Raw genomic sequence first — 17,202 nt, 5'->3', positions numbered from 1 at the left:
CTTAAACTGCTGTTGCTTATATACATACTGTGAAAATATTTCCCAACCAGACACTCGAATCTGGAATTTTGTCCCTGACTTTGTGCATAGTTTTGAATTAATAAATAATTTATATTGTTGTTAATTTCCTGGCTCACTCACTATTAACTTCATGCCAGCCTTTGATCTTTACAGACCCATTACACATGGATGGGAGAAGAGACAAACACAGTAGCAAAAAAATAAGGCCAGAGGCATTTGATGGTAATCCAGACTTTATTTATGCTGTTACTTCCTTTTTTGGTGTTGAGGTGTCCTCCTCTAACAGTATTACAGCCTCTCTCAACAAAAAGATCTTCTAGGAGCAGAAACACACAGGCTGATCCAGCAAGGCTTAGAAAAGATGTGGTCTTCAGGCATTTTCCTGTTTAGCCTTGGCTGGAATTGTGGAAAGGGCAGAGGTGAGTATCCTGAAGAGGTGGTGTCCAGAGCCCTGGACACTCTCTATATGTTCTAGTGGCAATGTGCAAGCTCAGTTAAAATCCATGGAACTGCTTCACTTAAAAATGCCCAGTTGCAGACAGATAACTGAATGGGAAGGGCTGGACAAAGTTCAAGATATCCATGCTACAGAGAGGAGAGGTAGAAATATCCTGGGGATATCTTAGCTATCCCTATAGATGACACACAATAACCCATGGCAAACTTGAAAGGTTGCCACCCAAGATGTGAATAACACGAATGTTTCACCAAGGCGTTTGATCAAGCTCCTCAGTACACTCTGCATTTGCAACCTGGCAAACGTGGCCCTACACAAGGGCAGAGACACAAAAGGCTGAATGTGGTGTTCAGGCCAAGGGAGATTTAAATCTTAGTTGTACAACATAACACATACATGCAGGAAAAGTTAAGTGCCTCTGTACAAATGAAGGCAGTAACACTGGGATTACTTTTCTCAGTGAGCCAAAATGAAAGCTGAGTCCAGTCCTGCACAGGGCATTGGTTGGGAGCAGTGCGTTTCTCCTCTATAGTGAGGCATGCCTAGAGACTGCAGCAGGCACAGTGAAGATCAGTGCTGAGAGTACACACAGGCTGAGAAAACACTAGAAGTGCCAAGACTCTCATTTGAAACCAGCTGCAACAGCCCATGCTAGAACATTTCAGCTGTTCTTATGCACCTTACCTGTGCTGCAGGGAGCAGTGTACTCCTGGGTGGCAAATTCATCTGGAAAAAATGAAGAAGAGATTGGGCAGTTAGAGCCTCTCCTGGCAAAGGGACAACTGCCAGAGCAACACTTTTCCCCACAACAGACCACTGACAGCAGTCCCAGCTTCCCCCTAGAGCTCTCAACTGGGTTGGAGGGGACTCCAGCCACAACCTTGTGCAGAAGCTGCAGCAGTAAGGCAGAGCCACCCTGAAAAAGCAGCCCTAGCAGGTCTAGACGCCAGTGTGCCCAAGGGCTGCTTGGGCACCTTCTCAGAGCACACTGCAGAGAGTGGGGAGCCTAGCCAGAAGGGAGAAGGGGGAGCAGGGCAAGAGAAGAGGGAAGCAGGCAGGAGCGAGGAGAAAGGAGCAAGAGAAGAGAGAAGCAGGCAGGAGAGACGGGAAAGGGGCAGGAGAGGAGGAAACAGGAAGGAGAAAAAGAAGACTTGCTGTATTTGCCCCAGAGGTCCCAGATTCAAAGTGCATTCCCCCCATAGTCCCCTCCCTGCTGTGGGCACGCCCACCGCATACTCACCTGTCTCGTAGTAGTCATAGACCTTCACCAGAGCTGGCTTCAAGCCCTGCACAGCAATGTCCCGCTCCACCGTGAAGGAGAAGCTGAGGGTCTCACCGCTCAGCTGGTTAAAGGAAGCAGAGGAGGCTGAGGGGTGGCTTTGACCTGTCCCACATTGCCCCACCCTCCCCACCTTGCCCTGGAATCAGTGGCTCTCCCCTGGGCCCTAGGCCCTGCAAGGTATGAGAACCGCAGGCCTGGCCAAGGGGCAAGAGGAAGCCCTGGGACCTGTCGCCACACTGAGGGAGGGTCTGGCTGCAGGATAGGGCAGGGCCCAACTGCAGCATGGAACAGAGCAAAAGCCTCCCGAGAGCTGTGAAAAAGGAGCAAAGATCAGTATGTGACTCAGCGGTAATCTTGTCAGAGCTGGGGCAGTTTTGGGTCCCAGATCTTGTCAGTGATGTCCAAGAGGCAGGGGCTGCAAGCTGCAGCACAGGAGGCTCCATGTGAACATAAGGAAGCTTTGCTCCACTGTGAAGGTGGAGCAAAAAACACCAGAAGGGGCTGCCCAGAGAGGTCGAGGAGCCTCCTCTGGAGACATTCAAACCCTGCCTGGAACCGTTCTCGTGTTACCTACTCTAGGAGATCCTGCTCTGGGAGGGCAGCAAGAGCAGACAATCCTTCCAGGTTCCTTCCAACCCCTTATGTTTGGTGATCCTGCAACCTTCTGCTCTGTGGTCAAAGGCCCCAGGCCAAGGGGCTTCTGACCCATCCTCGGGGCAGCTGGGTACTCACTTTCTCCAGGTAGAGGAGGACATGGTTGTTACTCATCTCCATGCGCTCAATCACGGGGTGCCCTTCCAGCTGCAGGAAGAAGGCCGATAGGTTACTGCAGCTGTGCAGGGGACAGCGGCAGGACAGAGCTGGCTCAGGGCCTGAAACTCTCCAGTTTGCTGCAGACCCCTGGGAGGGGTCTTGGCGCTAAGATGCACAATGCTGCTTGTTGGGCATACAGGTTCCTACCTTCCTCACAGAGGACTTCAAGGGGATAAATCCTGACAGCATCTTCACATCAACAATCACCATGTTGGAGCCGTTGCGCTCCCCAGCGTAACTGAGGGAAGAAGCAGTGAACGTTCAGAACACCTCAACTCAAAGCCGAGGGCACTTCCAGCTTTTGCACGTCACTTGTCACCCTGCCATGGCCTGGCAGTCCAGCACCTTCTTCTCCAGCTACCCCAGGGCCTCCCAGTCATCTGTCTGTGGCCTCTCGCTAGCCACACACAGCTGCACCGCTGCAGGACATGGCCTTCCGCCGCAGGCTCTCCTCCCAGCCCAGGACATGCTGCTTCTCCGTGGCTTCCAGCCCTGCTCCAACTCCTGTGCCTTCTGACAGAGGCTTAGATCCCAAGGCAGACTCACCTGACATTTATGCCTATGTCAAAAATCTTGTGAGCCTTGGAGTCCACACATGTCTCTGGCACCGTGTAAACATGGAGCACAAAGGGGGCATCCTCCTGCGTGGGCTGCACGTTGTACCTCAGGCTTGTCTAGGGCAGAGCAGCAGCTCTGTCAGAGTATTGTGCATGTGTGCTCGGCACACCCCCAGCCAGCCTGCCCACCTCTCCCGTTCTCACAGCTCCTCCGTGCTGCACATTTTTGCCCCTTCCATTCCACTCTTTCTCCTCCACATCGCTCTGCTCTTCTCCTCTTGCCTCTCCCAGAGCCTTCCCTCCCACTTTGACCCTCTCTCCTCTCTCTTCTGCCCTCTACCTGGCTCCTGCCTGGCAAAGGCTCCCCTCCCAGGACGTCACCTCCCCTCATCACCCTCACCTGCAGGTAGACACATCCTTCTCCAGACACCTCTGTGATGTACTGCCCTGGCACCTGGGGCAGGGGCAGGCGTTGCAGCAGCAGCCGGTTTGTGGGATCCACTTGGAAGTCGTGCCGGAAGTCCCCTGCGGATCGCAGGGTCACTCTGGAGGCTGCTCCGCTCTTGGCATAGGTGGCAGTTCCATACAGGGACAGGGCTTGGAGAGCCACCACCGTGTCCTGAAAGAGGAGGGTCCCAGCACCCAGCGGGGTGCAGTTAGCCTTTGCCCAGTCTGTCCTCCCACAGCCTGCCCCTTGCTGCTGGCAGGCACCTGCCCTCTGTTCCTCACTGTCTCCCAGTTTGGCTGGGAAGGACAGAGGCAAGAGTGGCCTTTGCAGGCTCCTCTGCACGGCGCTGGCATCTTGCCTGAACGGCCTGGCCTGCAGCTCTGCACAGCCTGCATCCCTGTGCACAAAGCAATGGCAGTGGGAGCACTCTCCAGTGGCACAGACACAGGTGCCCTGCGTCTCTGGCATTCTGCCCCACCGCCTCAAGCAAAGCAGGTCATTAACCAAAGTGTGGTCGTCCCTAGAGGCACCTCCTGCTGCGCTGGCCCCCTGGCAACTTGGCAACCGGGAGAGCTACTGCAGGGCTCCACTGCGAGGCTACAGTCCCTGCCCTGGAAAATCTGCCTTGGCCCCCAGCTGCACCTCTGATGCTTCTGTCTGCTGACACTGATGTGTGAGGCTGCAGGAGGGAAGCAGCTCACCTGGGTGGAGGAGAAGCCCCCACTGGGGTTCTGCTGACCAATGATCCACTTGGCGATCAGAGACGCCAACGAGAGCTCCTCCTGGGAAGGTGCTGGCAGCGTGGTGAGGTGAGCCAGCAGCACGTAGGCTGTCATCTCCACTTCTGCAGAGGGAGCTCGGGAGCGATAGCGTGGCAGATCCTCCTCTGGCTCCTTGCCAGGCCGCTGCCAATGGACGGAGCCATCTTCACGGGAGGCAGGCGGGTGGGGACAAGACAAGAAGCCATTAGCAGCAGTTATTGCAAGGCAGGTCTCGAGGCGCTGTTGGTCCAGCTGAGAGGACGGAAGAGCCTCCAGGGTGCATCTGTCTTGTGGGACTAAGTGGGAAGGGTTAGGTTTGCTGTTGTCACAGCTTTACAGCCAGAGCAAGCCTAAGGAGTCTGCTGCTGAGGCACAGGCCTTTGTTCTCACACAGATACCACTTTGTCCTAGGCTCCAGGTTCTCACAGACGTTCATGGGCTTGAGCGCCAGCAGAGCACCAGGCTGGCTCTCCTTCCCTCGTGCAGTAGAGGTGCTGCCACCAGGCAGCGAGCAGCAGGCTGAGGAGAGATGCTCACAGAGCTATCCTTTGGGTCAGCTCTGATGGGAATGGGGTCTGGTGGTTCTCAACAGCCTCTCTCCGAGCACAGAAGTAACACTGGGCGCTAAGAGGAAGTTCTGAGAAATGCCAGCCCTCTGGGCAAGCTTTTTCCCTTCCTCACCTTTCCCCACCTACCCACAGGAGCCATTTCCTGCAGCCAGTGCACAACAAAAGCCATTTTAGCAACGGAAGATGTGAGTCCAGTGAACAGAAGTGCCCACCTGCAGCACTCACCCTTTCTCACCGCTTCCTTTTCCAGTGAGCCAAGCAATGCCTTCCGCTTCTCCTCCTTCCCTGCCAGGGCAAAGGTGTATGCCAGCAGTGCCTTGGTGTACACATGGCTTTCTTCCTTCTCTGCTGCCATTTCCAGGCAGAACAGAGCATTACGCACCACGGAGTGCTGGCAGGAGAGAGAGACTGAGCTGCAGCAGCCAGAGCCCACACCGAGGCCCATCTTAGAGCAGCAGCAATCCTGTGGCACCTAAGAACATCTCCGCTCTCTTGTGTGACAACGGTTATATCATTGTGTTTCTCCTCCCCTTCAAGTCTAATACCCCCCTAGAATGAAGCCAGGGGCTCCTTTGCAGCCAGCCAAAGGCTTTTCTTTAGCTTGTGTCTGGCTTTCTTTAACACATCTTGTAGTGTTTCTTTCACAGTTTGATTTAACAACGCGGGGAGAGATAACCTGTGATTAGAAGGATGGGGACAAATGAAGGGTTTGCTTTGCTAATGGCCCATCATTCCACCGAAGCTGGAGGAGGGGTTCACCAGAACAATGGCTAACTACAATCAGGGTACAATATATTACCAAACTGTAATAAATCTTGTGTCACAGGGCTAAAAAACCAAGCACCTTTTTAATCCAAAGCAAACCACAGGCCATAGGATGTGTGACTGTAGACTAATAGAATGTATCTGACTTAAGGTGCAGCTACTTACAGTTACAAGCAGAGGAATTTCCAGCAATGCAATAGTGACGTATGCTGTCAGGGAAACTTCGTTTTCCACTCCACCCTGCAGGGAATAACAAACATAGATGCTGAGCCCACCTAGCTTTTTGTCTTCCATATTATCCAGTGGGCATACTTTATTCTGTGTTGCTTTCTCATTGCACTTGATTTGGAGATATTAGTGCCACTAATGGAGTGCAGGTTAGCCTTCATTCTCCTTCATATTGTGGTGGTCATATAGAATGATGTCTGGCTCCATAGTGTTTGCCATGGAAATGGGAATTTCTCATCTTCCTGTATGCTTAAGAGCCTCAACCAGACCCATCTGACTAATGATCAAGTTCTAGACTCAAAAAATACCCAACCAGGCAGGCACATCACCTTCATGGCATTGTTCAGGAGTGTCCCAGAGCTACGGAAACAGCCATTCTCCTTCTGTTTGTAGGACAGCCAGACCAAAGCATCCTGGATGTGCTTCTCATCTATGAAGATGTGACGCCGAGCCTGAGCAAAGGACTTGAGGACAAAGGCTGTGAGCCTGAAAGGGAAAAAGAGCAGTGAAAGGGTCTGAGCAGGCCGGTTACCTGTCTGAGGTGGCATGGCCTGAGTGCATGTCATCTATCTGGAGAAAGCCTGGGGAACTGTGGGCCAGTTAGACCACATGTATAGCATATCTCCACCTCCAAATAATACTTTAAAATCTGCTTCCTGCCTTCAGAGAATCATAGAATCCACCATGTTGGAAGAGACCTCCAAGCTCGTCCAGTCCAACCTAGCACCCATCCCTGGCCAATCAACCAGACCATAGCACTGCCTCATACAGTCTTGCCTTGAACACCTCCAGGGACGGTGACTCCACCACCTCCCTGGGCAGCCCATTCCAATGCCAATCACTCTCTCAGGCAAGAACTTCCTCCTAACATCCAGTCTAGCCTTGCCTCAGCACAACTTGAGACTGTGTCCCCTTGTTCTGTTGCTAGTGGCCTGGCAGAAGAGACCAACCCCCACCTGGCTACAGCCCCCTTTCAGGAAGCTGTAGATTCCTTGTCCCTTTCTTGGCTCATAAACCCCTGTGATCCCTTTGTTTTGACACCACAGCTTGAAGAAGAGCAATTACTGACCTGTATCTAAGAAGACTCCCTTTGGAAAAAAAAGTAGGGAATTGCAGGCCAATTATGTCAGAATCTGCATACCCCTAACACTCAAAATAACACCCTCGCTAGTGTATGAACTGCTGGCAGGGTTCTCACACTAGAAATCCTTGCCTCACAGGTTTCCCAGAACTCCCTGGAATTTTAAAGAAAAGAGCAACTTTAAAGAGTTTAGCTAAAAGAGTTATACTAGAGTTATTACAAGCAGTCATTGAAAAGAAACAGGCTTGTGGGCAGAAGTCCACACGCAGTCAGGAGCCAAGTACTGTTTCAGAAACTTTTGGTTTCTGAAAAAAACTAAAACTGAAGCAGACTGAAGCTGATGCACCCTCAGCAAGTTTGCAGATGACACCAAACGAAGCAGAAGTGTCAATGTGCTGGAGGATAGAAAGGCCCTGCAGAGAGATTTGGACAGGCTGGAGCCATGGGCTGAGGCCAACTGCATGAAGTTTAACAAGGCCAAGTGCCAAGTCATGCACTTTGGCCACAACATACCCCAGCAGCCCTACAGGCTGGGGCAGGAGTTGCTGGAGAGTTGCCTGGTGGAAAAGGACCTGGGGGTGTTGGTGGCCAGCTGGCTGAACATGAGCCAGCAGCATGCCCAGGTGGCCAAGAAAGACAACAGCATCTTGTCCTGGATCAAAATTAGTGTGACCAGCAGGAGGAGGGAGGAAATCATGCCCCTGTACTCAGCACTTGTGAGACCACATCTCAAGTACTGTGTCCAGTTTTGGTCAGCACAGTATAGGAGGGACACTGAGGTGCTGGAGCGGGTATAGAGAAGGGTGATGAGGCTGGGAAGAGGTCTGGCAACAGGGGAGGTTTAGGTTGGCTGTTGGGAGAAAGTTCTTTCCTGAGTGGGTGGTCAAACACTGCAACAGGCTGCCCAGGGAGGTGGTGGAGTCGCCATCCCTGGAGGTGTTTAAAAGGAGATTGGATGTGGCACTTGAGGCTATGGTCTAGTGATGAAGGGCGCTGGGATGAAGGCTGGACTGGTTGATCCTGGTGGTCCTTTCCAAGCATAGTGATGCATAGTGATTAGATGTTGTGCTGAGGGATTTGATTTAGTCAAGGACTTGTCAGTGTGAAACTAATGATTGGACTCGAGAAGCTTGAAGAGCTTTTCCAGTCTAAGAAATTCTGTGATTCTGTGATGAAATCATCCACAGGGACCACACCAGTGCACCAGTTCTGCAAAGCTTTCTGGTCTACGACAGCATTGCTAATTTACTGTCGTGCAGCATTACAAAGAACAGTAGGTGAGAAAGAGGAGCACATTGAGGAAGAATAGGTGACACTGGGTACTCACCAGGTGTTCCCTGCTTGTCCATAACGTGGTCCAAAGGTACTGTAAGAGCCATCTGGGTGCTTGTAGTTCAGTTGCCTCTGATACCCTGCAATGGAGAATTAAGGAAAGATTCAGATGCCAGAGAAAATCTGCTGAAGAATGGATGAACAGAAGAACAGCAAAGGTTAGAGGATTAGGTGAGTCCTATCCTAGCCAGTAAGAACTGGGACATCACCACCTTCATGTATTGCTTGTGCTGCATGAGGAGAAGCAGCTCCTGCCTTCCTTCAGAAGAAAGGCAGGCCATATTAGCAAGAATGAGCAATGTAGTGGATCACCTGAGAACTCTGCACTGCATGGCAGCCCAGTTAGTGAAAAGTAGGTGCAGTGATTAGATACCCTGATCATTAAGCAATGGAAAATAACAAAAAAAAAAAAAAAAGAAGGATTTTTTCAGGCATATAGCAAAGACCATCTGTGCATGAGGATAGGTTTCTTTCCAAATCTGGTCAACATTTGGCAGAATCACTCCACTCAGGTTCTGAAAAAAAGCCAAAACAGACATGAAACTCATGTCCCAGCTCACCGCTCACTAAGTATCCAATAGCCTTGGACTTCACCTCCTCACTCAGCTGCCCTGTTTTGTTCAGATAGTCCAGGACATAGATGTTGGGTGCAAACAGGACCATGTTCTGTTCCCCACAGCCAAATGGCATCTGGAGGAGCTGGTGCAGGTTCTGCATGGCAGTGCCCATAATGTCACCTGGGAAGCAAGAGGTATCAGACAGATATTAACAAAACTCAAGGCTGGATATCACAGTCAGAGTGAGCTACTGAAAGAAAGAAATAGAAGATGACAGGCAAGAACAAAAGAAAATCATAGAATCATAGAATGCACTGCGTTGGAAGGGACCTCTAGAAGTTATTTAGTTCAACCATTCTTCAGTGAGCAGAGGCATCTCCAACTAGATAAGGTTGTTCAACACCCCATCAAGTCTGACCTTGAATGTCTCCAGAGACAGCATCTCCATCACCTCCCTGGGCAATCTGTTCTGGTATACCACTACCCTCAGAGGAAAGAACTTCTTCCAAATATCCAATCTAAATCTACCCTGCTCTAGTTTAAAACCATTGCTCCTTGTCCCTTTGTAAATAGTCCCTCTCCAGCTTTCTTGTATGTACTGCAAAGCCTCTCAAGAGTCTTCTCTTCTCCATGCTGAACAGGCCTCAGCTTCCTCAGCCTATCTTCATAGGAAAGTTACTTCAGCCTTCTGCCATTTTTGTAGCCCTCTCCTGGACCCTCTCTGTCAGGTCCATGTCTTTCTTGTATTGCGGGCCCCAAAGCCAGGCACAGTATTCCAGGTGAGGTCTGACCAGAGCAGAGCAGTGTGATCCCTCTGTCTGCTGGCCATGCTCCTTTTGATGCAGCCCAGGGTACAATTTTCCTTCTTGACTGCAACTGCGCATTGTTGGCTCACATCCATCTTCTCATCCACCAGTACCCTGAAGTTCTTTTCCTCAGGCCTGCTCTTCACTGTGTCCTCTCCCAGTCTGTATTGATAATGGGGATGGTCCTGATGCAGGTGCAGGACCTTGTATTTGGCCTTATTTAACCTCATGAGGTTCATTTGTGCCCACTTATCCAGCTTGTCCGGGTCCCTCTGGAAGGCATCCTGTCCCTCTGACATGTTGATTGAACCACTCAGCTGGGTGTCGCCTGCAAACTTGCTGATGATGCACTCAATCTCACTTTCTATATCATTGATGAAGATATTGAACAGCACTGGTGCTAATATGGACCCCTGAGAGACATCACTTGTCACCCATCACCATCTGGACATCAAGCCATTGATCACTACCCTCTGGATGCAATCGTTCAACCAATTCCTTATCCACTGAGCAGTCTACCCACTGAATCCATATCTCTCCAATTTTGAGAAGGATGTTTTGGGGAGCTATGTCAATGACCTTGCAGAATTCCAGATAGATGATATCCATTGCCCTACCCTTGTCACTCCATTGTTGAAAGCCACTAGATTGGTCATGTAGGACTTGTCCTTGTTGAAGCAATGCTGGCTGCCCCTGTCCTCCACATGCTTTAGCACAGCTTCTAGGAGCATCTGTTCCATGATCTTCCTAGACACAGAGGTGAAGCTGACAGGTCAGTAGTTCCCAAGGTTCTCCTTTCTACCTTTCTTAAAAGTGGGCACAATATTTCCCTTCTTCCAGTCTCCAGGGACTTCACCTGACTGTCATGACTTTTCAAGTACCACAGAGAGTGGCTTGGCAACTACATCAGGCAATTCCTTCAGGACTCTGGGATGCATCTCATCAGATCTCATAGACTTGCGTATGTTCATGTCAGGATACAGGGGCCACTTGATCCTGAGTACTTTCTGACAGGTGCTCCCTTTTCTGTTTTGAGGAGGGCAGAGCCTGGCTCCAGCAGTGTATTTCTTGTTCAGACTCCTTGATGCTTCTTAGCCTTTCCACCTGCTGTTTCATCTCTGCCACCAGGCTGAGCAGATTATTTGCCTGGCTGTACCACATACAGGTATTGTCTCTGCTGTCTTCAAAATCTGGATTGATAAAAATCCTGGGATCACAGAACAGTACAGGAAAGGAAAACAAGGAAATCAGAGAAAGGTTAGGGAACTGGCAGAGAACCTTTACCAGAAGTACATGCAGAAAGGGGAAGAGTACAACTGGAAGGGAAAGTGTTCAAGTCAGAACAGATAAATGACCGGGATTAGATGTGGAGGAAACTAGGGAGAAAAGCTGTGAGGTAGGAAGCCAACACTGAGGGGCAGAAACAACACATGGCACTTCTGCCAGGCTGTGCACTCACCCAGCACTGAGAAATATGCTCTGCCTGAGTCTGGAACTACATTTGAGGGTAGCAACAGAGAAAACGTCTCTTTCACAGGCACTCCTATGAGGAAAACAAGACCCAGAGAACTTCAGTGCAGGCCTAAGAAATGGCTAACGGAAGGGGAGGTCATGGGGGTCTCAGTGAAACAACAGGAACACATTCTATTAGAAACGTAATCTTCAGTAGCTTTGTTTTTCTCTGGCTATTAGACAATCTCTGCATGAAACCACACAAAGCCCCTGTTAGGCACTGTAGATTGCATCTCTACAACTTCTTGGGCATGCTAGAAAACAGGAGAGAGCATTTGTAATTCCACTGTCATCACACAAGAGAACGTGGATGCAAACAGTCACACTAAATTTGTCCTAACATGTATCCTGGGACTTAGGGAAGATCATAGAATTAAAGAATTGTTTTGGTGGAAAAAACACCTTTAGGATTATCAAGTACTGTCTAACTCTGCCAAGTCTGATTCTAAACCATGTCCCTCAGTGCCACATCTCTGAACCTCAAGGGATGGAGATTCAACTGCCTCCCTGGGAAGCCTTTCCATGAAAAAGTTTCTTCTAAGAGCCAAAGAAAATCCCCTAAGGTGCAACTTGAGGCTGTTTCCTATTGTCCTATCACTTCTTACTTGGCAATAGACACCAACATCCACCCCACTACAATCTCCTTTCAGGGAGCTGTAGAGAGTGAGAAGGGCTTCCCTCAACCTCCTTTTCTGCAGGCTAAACAACCCCAGTTTTCCCATCTGCATCTCACAAGATCTGCCTCCAGACCCTTCTCCAACTTTGTTGCCCTTTGCTGGACATTCTCCAGCACATCAATGTCTTGTAGTGGATGTCCCAAAACTAAACACAGCACTCAACACATCAGTGTTGAGTACAGGTTGACAATCACTTCCCTGGTTCTGCTGGTCACACTGTTCCTGATAGTGCCACCTGGGCACAGTGGTGACTCTTGTTCAGCCAGCTGTATTTCCAGCCCATGGTCCATTCTCTAGAGCTTTCTTCTGTCTTAGGTGTCAGGGTCCCAGATAACAGGACATGTTTTAATTGCCTAAAATATCAGCCTATCTGGAATATGACAAAAGCAGCACTATTTCCCTCCTCCAAGCGTGTCCCACCCATCAAGCCACATCAGAACAAATGGAGAGAGTGGGCAGATGGAGATTTACCTTTGGCACAGAGCACAGAGTTCTGGGAGTTTTCCTTCTCAATTCCTTCCGGCTTGCGTGGCATGAAGGAAAACAAGAGAACTTAGTGAGACATGAAGTACAGGTGGACAGAGGAATCTTTAACAAGGACAAAGGTGTAAGTGACAGATGTGTAAACTGAAGGAGAGGTAGGCATACAGGATCACACGGAATGATAGAAGTTAGAAGGGATCTCTGAAGATCATTGTCACAGACAACCAGCAACAGAACAAAGGGACAGAGTCTCAAGTTGTGGTGTGGGAGGTCTAGGCTGGATGTTAGGAGGAAATTCTTGCCAGAGAGAGTGATTGGCATTGGAATGGGCTGCCCAGGGAGGTGGTGGAGTCGCCATCCCTGGAGGTGTTGAAGAAAAGACTGGATGAGGCACATCCAGTGAGGAAAAATGTTGTACATTGTAATATCTGACAAGTGACATTACTGATGCCATGCAACAGAGAAGGGAGGTTTATGGTACACAGAAAAGCTAAGAATCTACCTGCCAGATTACCACACCCAGCACAATAAGGTAGCATTGTCCTATGAAGGATGTACAATGCTGCAACACACTATTTCCTTCTGTACAACACCACATTAACAACTCTTCTTTCCACAGGAAGAGAGGCTGTAAAGAGTGTGTAATGAAATCAGAGGTGATGTGTAGGAGCTAAAGAGTAGGAGTCCTGCTACAGCAGAAGACAGGGAAAGTTTAGAGCAATGGGAGACATACTGCACAACACTATAAAGCTACAGTCTTTATCCAGGCCTGCCAAAGTCTGATTATATTGCCATGCTGTGTAGTGATCTCCTAGAGTCATAGACCAGCCCAGGTTAGAAGGAGCTCCAAAAGATCATTTGGTTCAGCCTTGCATGGGAAAGGGAGCCTAGATGAGATTATCTAACTTTCTGTCCCATGGCATCACAGACTGTGGGAAATCTCAGGCCTCCTTCCCACAGTCCACATACCTCCACCAGCAGCTTTCTGATGACTGTGTCCTTCTGTCCTTTCTCTGGAGTCTCCACATTTGCATTCTCACAGGGCTGCTGGTTCTGCAGGGCCTCACTGCTCACTGAGAACTCCACCTGACCTGGATGAAACAGGGGTCAGCCAGCTCAGCTAGGCAGGGTCAGACAACGGGAGTCACTGCCACTTCAAGCAATTTCAGTTTGCAGGCTCATGGATAGGGATTTTCTGTCATGTCTAGGCTCTGCTTCGTTTCCATAAGAACAGAGCTCTCTATATCAGAAGCCATGCTGGAGGAGATGGGCTGCACTGCCATTGAAGGGTGACTCCATACTGGTGACTCTTTTCAGGACACCACAGTGACAAGACTCACCAGCCCCACTGCTGCTCATCACAGTGCTACTACGCATGCGCACCACATGTGATGTTCTCACAACTCATAATGGCAACAATGAAAACAAAGTATTGCCATGGGGTAATCATCTAATCTGTGGGAGGAATAGAGATAATGGAGCATCTCTGATGACCAGTAATATCTGTGGCTTCAGAAGACGTTGGCCAAGTGATGCAAGGCTTGATGGTACTGCATGTGGTGCCAGACACAGCCTTGGACACTATGAGTCCACCAGCCTCCTAAATAATCTTACATATTACAGGCACTCAGCTTCAGTGCTTCCCAGGAAATTCTGTTGCTCTAACACCTGATACTAAATGAGGAAAACATCACAGAGAAACTCTTCCTGAAGTTTTCAGCACCCTGAGATTTTTACCTAGAGATCTGGGAGTCACCATCCAGGCCACAGTTTTCCTTCCACTCTCGCAGAGACAATGAGACTCTTCTTCTTTTTCCACTGGAGCAGCCAGGAAGTGAGTAGACTGAGCCAGAGTCACACTGACCTGCCAGTTGTAAATAGAGGCTCAATGAGGGAAGGGTGACCATGGGAGCTAGAAAGCCATAGCAACAGCTACATTTTCAATAGCAGAAGAGCAAGGAGATGGAGTTGTGGGTTCTGTGTTTGCAATATACAGGTGGAATAATGTAAGAATTTCAGGGGTGAGGGACCTAGGGATACTTAGTGACAAGAAGGCTAAGTGAAGGCAAGAGATGCACAAGAAGGTACATACAGGCTTTAAACTTTCCTTACCCTGATGCAGGCAGTCAGGTAGTTGAAGACAGTGGCTTTTAGCGTGAAGGACTCACCACGCACCACAGAGTAGGGCATGGTAAGCTCTACGAAGAAGGGCTGGATGGCTCTGAAGGACACTGTTGGTGACAGACCAAAGCCTGTGTCTGCTGAAGTGCAGAATGCATTGGCTTTCCACTCGGTGATGGTGTCAGGGATTGTCACATCTAGATCAGCATTTCCCTCAGAACTGGTGAAGCACAGATAGCAAGGACAGAGGGATCATTTTTTATGGCATTTAGCTGACATTTTTTACCCTTTTATTAGCCTACTGCCTGTGCAGCTGTTGGGAACACAGTATGTTTGTTTCTGTAGGACCACAGCACATCTACTTCCGGCCCTACTCATTGGATAAATATAAACACAGATGAAGAAAATTCCATCTCTGGATTACCATAAGATCTCTGCAAACAAGTAAGGACTATTTGGCACTGAAAAAGCCTTGACAAACATGTGAAGGTTCAAGTTTTCACTTTAAACCCCCAGTACTATTAGAAAAGAAGGAACTAGTTCAATGTGCCCACCTTATAGGCACTAAATTCCAAATCCACGTCTCCGGGAAATACTTTCGGACAGCCTCAGTCAGCTTGTCAGGAGTGTTTAACATGTCACTGTGTCTAGCTGGCAGATGGCCTGAATGGGATGAAATGGAAAAGGAAATAACTACTGATAATTCCAAATAAGCAAGATTTACATTAGCATCATCCTTCAGGCTAAGTGGCAATCAGAGGCTGTGCTGGCAGCAGATGTTTGCTTTGGCTGTAGTGAGCACAGGTACCAGGAGTAGTGAAGTTTAAAGGTCAGGACATATTTCAGGAGAGCCAGCCTGGCATTATTTACAACTGGTCTCCAGTGAACCTCAAATTTTGCGAGGCAGAACTTCCATGAGGATAAAACAAGGATGTTAGAGAAAGAGCTATTTACAACCTTCTGTGCAAGCAGCCTTTTCCCTTTCATGGGAAAGGGAAGTCTCAACATGACTTGTCCAGTCCATCAGGGAAGCTAGCAATAGAATCATAGAATCATAGCATCAACCAGGTTGGAAGAGACCTCCAAGATCATCCAGGCCAACCTAGCAACCAGCCCTAGCCAGTCAACCAGACCATGGCACTAAGTGCCTCAGCCAGGCTTTGCTTGAACACCTCCAGGGACAGCGACTCCACCTCCTTGGGCAGCCCATTCCAATGCCAACCACTTTCTCTGTGAAGAACTTCCTCCTAACATCCAGCCTAGACCTGCCCCACCACAACTTGAGACTGTGTCCCCTTGTTCTGTTGCTGGTTACCTGGGAGAAGAGACCAAATCCACCTGGCTACAACCTCCCTTCAAGTCGCTGTAGACAGCAGTGAGGTCTGCCCTGAGCCTCCTCTTCTGCAGGCTGCACACCCCCAGCTCCCTCAGCCTCTCCTCACAGGGCTGTGCTACAGGCCCCTCATCAGCCTTGCTGCCCTTCTCTGGACATGTTCCAGCACCTCAACATTTCTCTTGAATTGAGTAGCCCAGAACTGGACACAGCACTCAAGGTGTGGCCTGACCAGTGCTGAGCACAGGGGCAGAATAACCTCCCTTGTCCTACTGGCCACACTGGTCCTGATGCAGGCCAGGATGCCATTGGCTCTCCTGCCCACCTGGGCACACTGCTGGTTCATCTTCAGCTACTATCTATCACTACCCCCAGGTTCCTTTCTTCCTCACTGCTCTCAGTCACTCTGTCCCCAGACTGTAGTGCTGCAACATCCTTCTTTGCAGTGTTTTGCGTAGGGTCTTCGTGACTCTCATAACTATCTTCCTTTGCCAAAACTACAGCCTCCTCAAGAACTAGGTTGAAAATGTTCAAACTGAAAACATGCAACTGGAATTTTGGAGGGGTAAGGCCAGAAAGTTTTACTAAACCTACATTTCCACATACAAAAAATATTCCCAAGAAAATAACTTGAGTTTGGGGCAACCTCAGGAAAAAAAGATGTTTTTCTTTTACTTTGGTTTTGAACAACTTGGTTTACTTGGCTTTATAAACAGAAAGAAAAATCCCCCCAAGCACATAAACCTGGAGAAGAGGAGGCTCAGGGTTGACCTCATTGCTGTCTACAACTACCTGAAGGGAGGTTGTAGCCAGGTGGGGTTGGTCATTCATAGAATTGTAGAATCAAACAGGTTGGATTCTATGGTAAAGAAGAAAAAAAATGTAACTCAACTCCAGTTTTGGTCACCTTTACTTTGGCTAAATTAATTTCTACACTTGCATATCACTCTTAGTTCCAAATGCACACCATGTTAGCACTGCCGATTTTGTCATCCACTTCATCTGGTTTTGGCCATACATAATAAAGGATGAGTCAATGACAGACTGAAAATTGTATTGGAAATCCCTTAAGTGATATCTAGGAAAATATGTCTGCCTTAAAAGCCTAGTGGTTAGAGAACTTAGCAGCAAAGTAATATCCTCCACTCTGCCAGAGTCTTTGAAGAGTACCTTGTTCTGTTGACTTCCCATGTGGAGTCACTGAACTTGCCTATAGGCCTTCTTGACCGAGATAAGCCCCACACTCATGCAGAACCTTAAATCTGTGAACTCACCAGTTCAGTACTACTTGCAGTGGTTCAGTTCACATCCCCACTATTCACCCCAAAAGTATTCACCCCGAAAAACAGACAGGAAATCTGCTCAGAACAGAGGTAAGAACAAAACCCAGTTCCTTTAC

At 49.1% G+C, this 17,202-nt stretch overlaps 1 protein-coding gene across 1 annotated transcript in view; it reads right to left on the bottom strand.

Annotated features, from left to right (window-relative positions):
* Nucleotides 1-236: 236 nt before the first annotated feature.
* A2M (alpha-2-macroglobulin) overlaps nucleotides 237-17,202 on the bottom strand; it is a 37,893-nt gene continuing 20,927 nt past the window's right edge. The window contains exons 18-36 of the mRNA XM_064143461.1: nucleotides 15,025-15,133; nucleotides 14,462-14,690; nucleotides 14,087-14,213; nucleotides 13,319-13,440; nucleotides 12,338-12,389; nucleotides 11,137-11,220; nucleotides 8,875-9,051; nucleotides 8,310-8,394; nucleotides 6,231-6,387; nucleotides 5,839-5,913; nucleotides 5,134-5,299; nucleotides 4,280-4,503; nucleotides 3,531-3,749; nucleotides 3,120-3,247; nucleotides 2,721-2,811; nucleotides 2,493-2,561; nucleotides 1,719-1,821; nucleotides 1,163-1,204; nucleotides 237-417 (exon numbers count right to left, since the gene is read on the bottom strand). Of these exons, the coding sequence (XP_063999531.1) occupies nucleotides 392-417; nucleotides 1,163-1,204; nucleotides 1,719-1,821; nucleotides 2,493-2,561; nucleotides 2,721-2,811; nucleotides 3,120-3,247; nucleotides 3,531-3,749; nucleotides 4,280-4,503; nucleotides 5,134-5,299; nucleotides 5,839-5,913; nucleotides 6,231-6,387; nucleotides 8,310-8,394; nucleotides 8,875-9,051; nucleotides 11,137-11,220; nucleotides 12,338-12,389; nucleotides 13,319-13,440; nucleotides 14,087-14,213; nucleotides 14,462-14,690; nucleotides 15,025-15,133 (2,285 nt within the window). The 3' untranslated portion in view covers nucleotides 237-391. The remainder of the gene's footprint in view (nucleotides 418-1,162; nucleotides 1,205-1,718; nucleotides 1,822-2,492; nucleotides 2,562-2,720; nucleotides 2,812-3,119; nucleotides 3,248-3,530; nucleotides 3,750-4,279; nucleotides 4,504-5,133; nucleotides 5,300-5,838; nucleotides 5,914-6,230; nucleotides 6,388-8,309; nucleotides 8,395-8,874; nucleotides 9,052-11,136; nucleotides 11,221-12,337; nucleotides 12,390-13,318; nucleotides 13,441-14,086; nucleotides 14,214-14,461; nucleotides 14,691-15,024; nucleotides 15,134-17,202) is intronic.

This window comes from Pogoniulus pusillus, chromosome 5, assembly GCF_015220805.1.
Source record: "Pogoniulus pusillus isolate bPogPus1 chromosome 5, bPogPus1.pri, whole genome shotgun sequence".
Taxonomy (NCBI): domain Eukaryota; kingdom Metazoa; phylum Chordata; class Aves; order Piciformes; family Lybiidae; genus Pogoniulus; species Pogoniulus pusillus.
The sequence above is the reverse complement of the archived record's forward strand: the minus strand, read 5'-3'. Positions and strand labels throughout refer to the sequence as shown.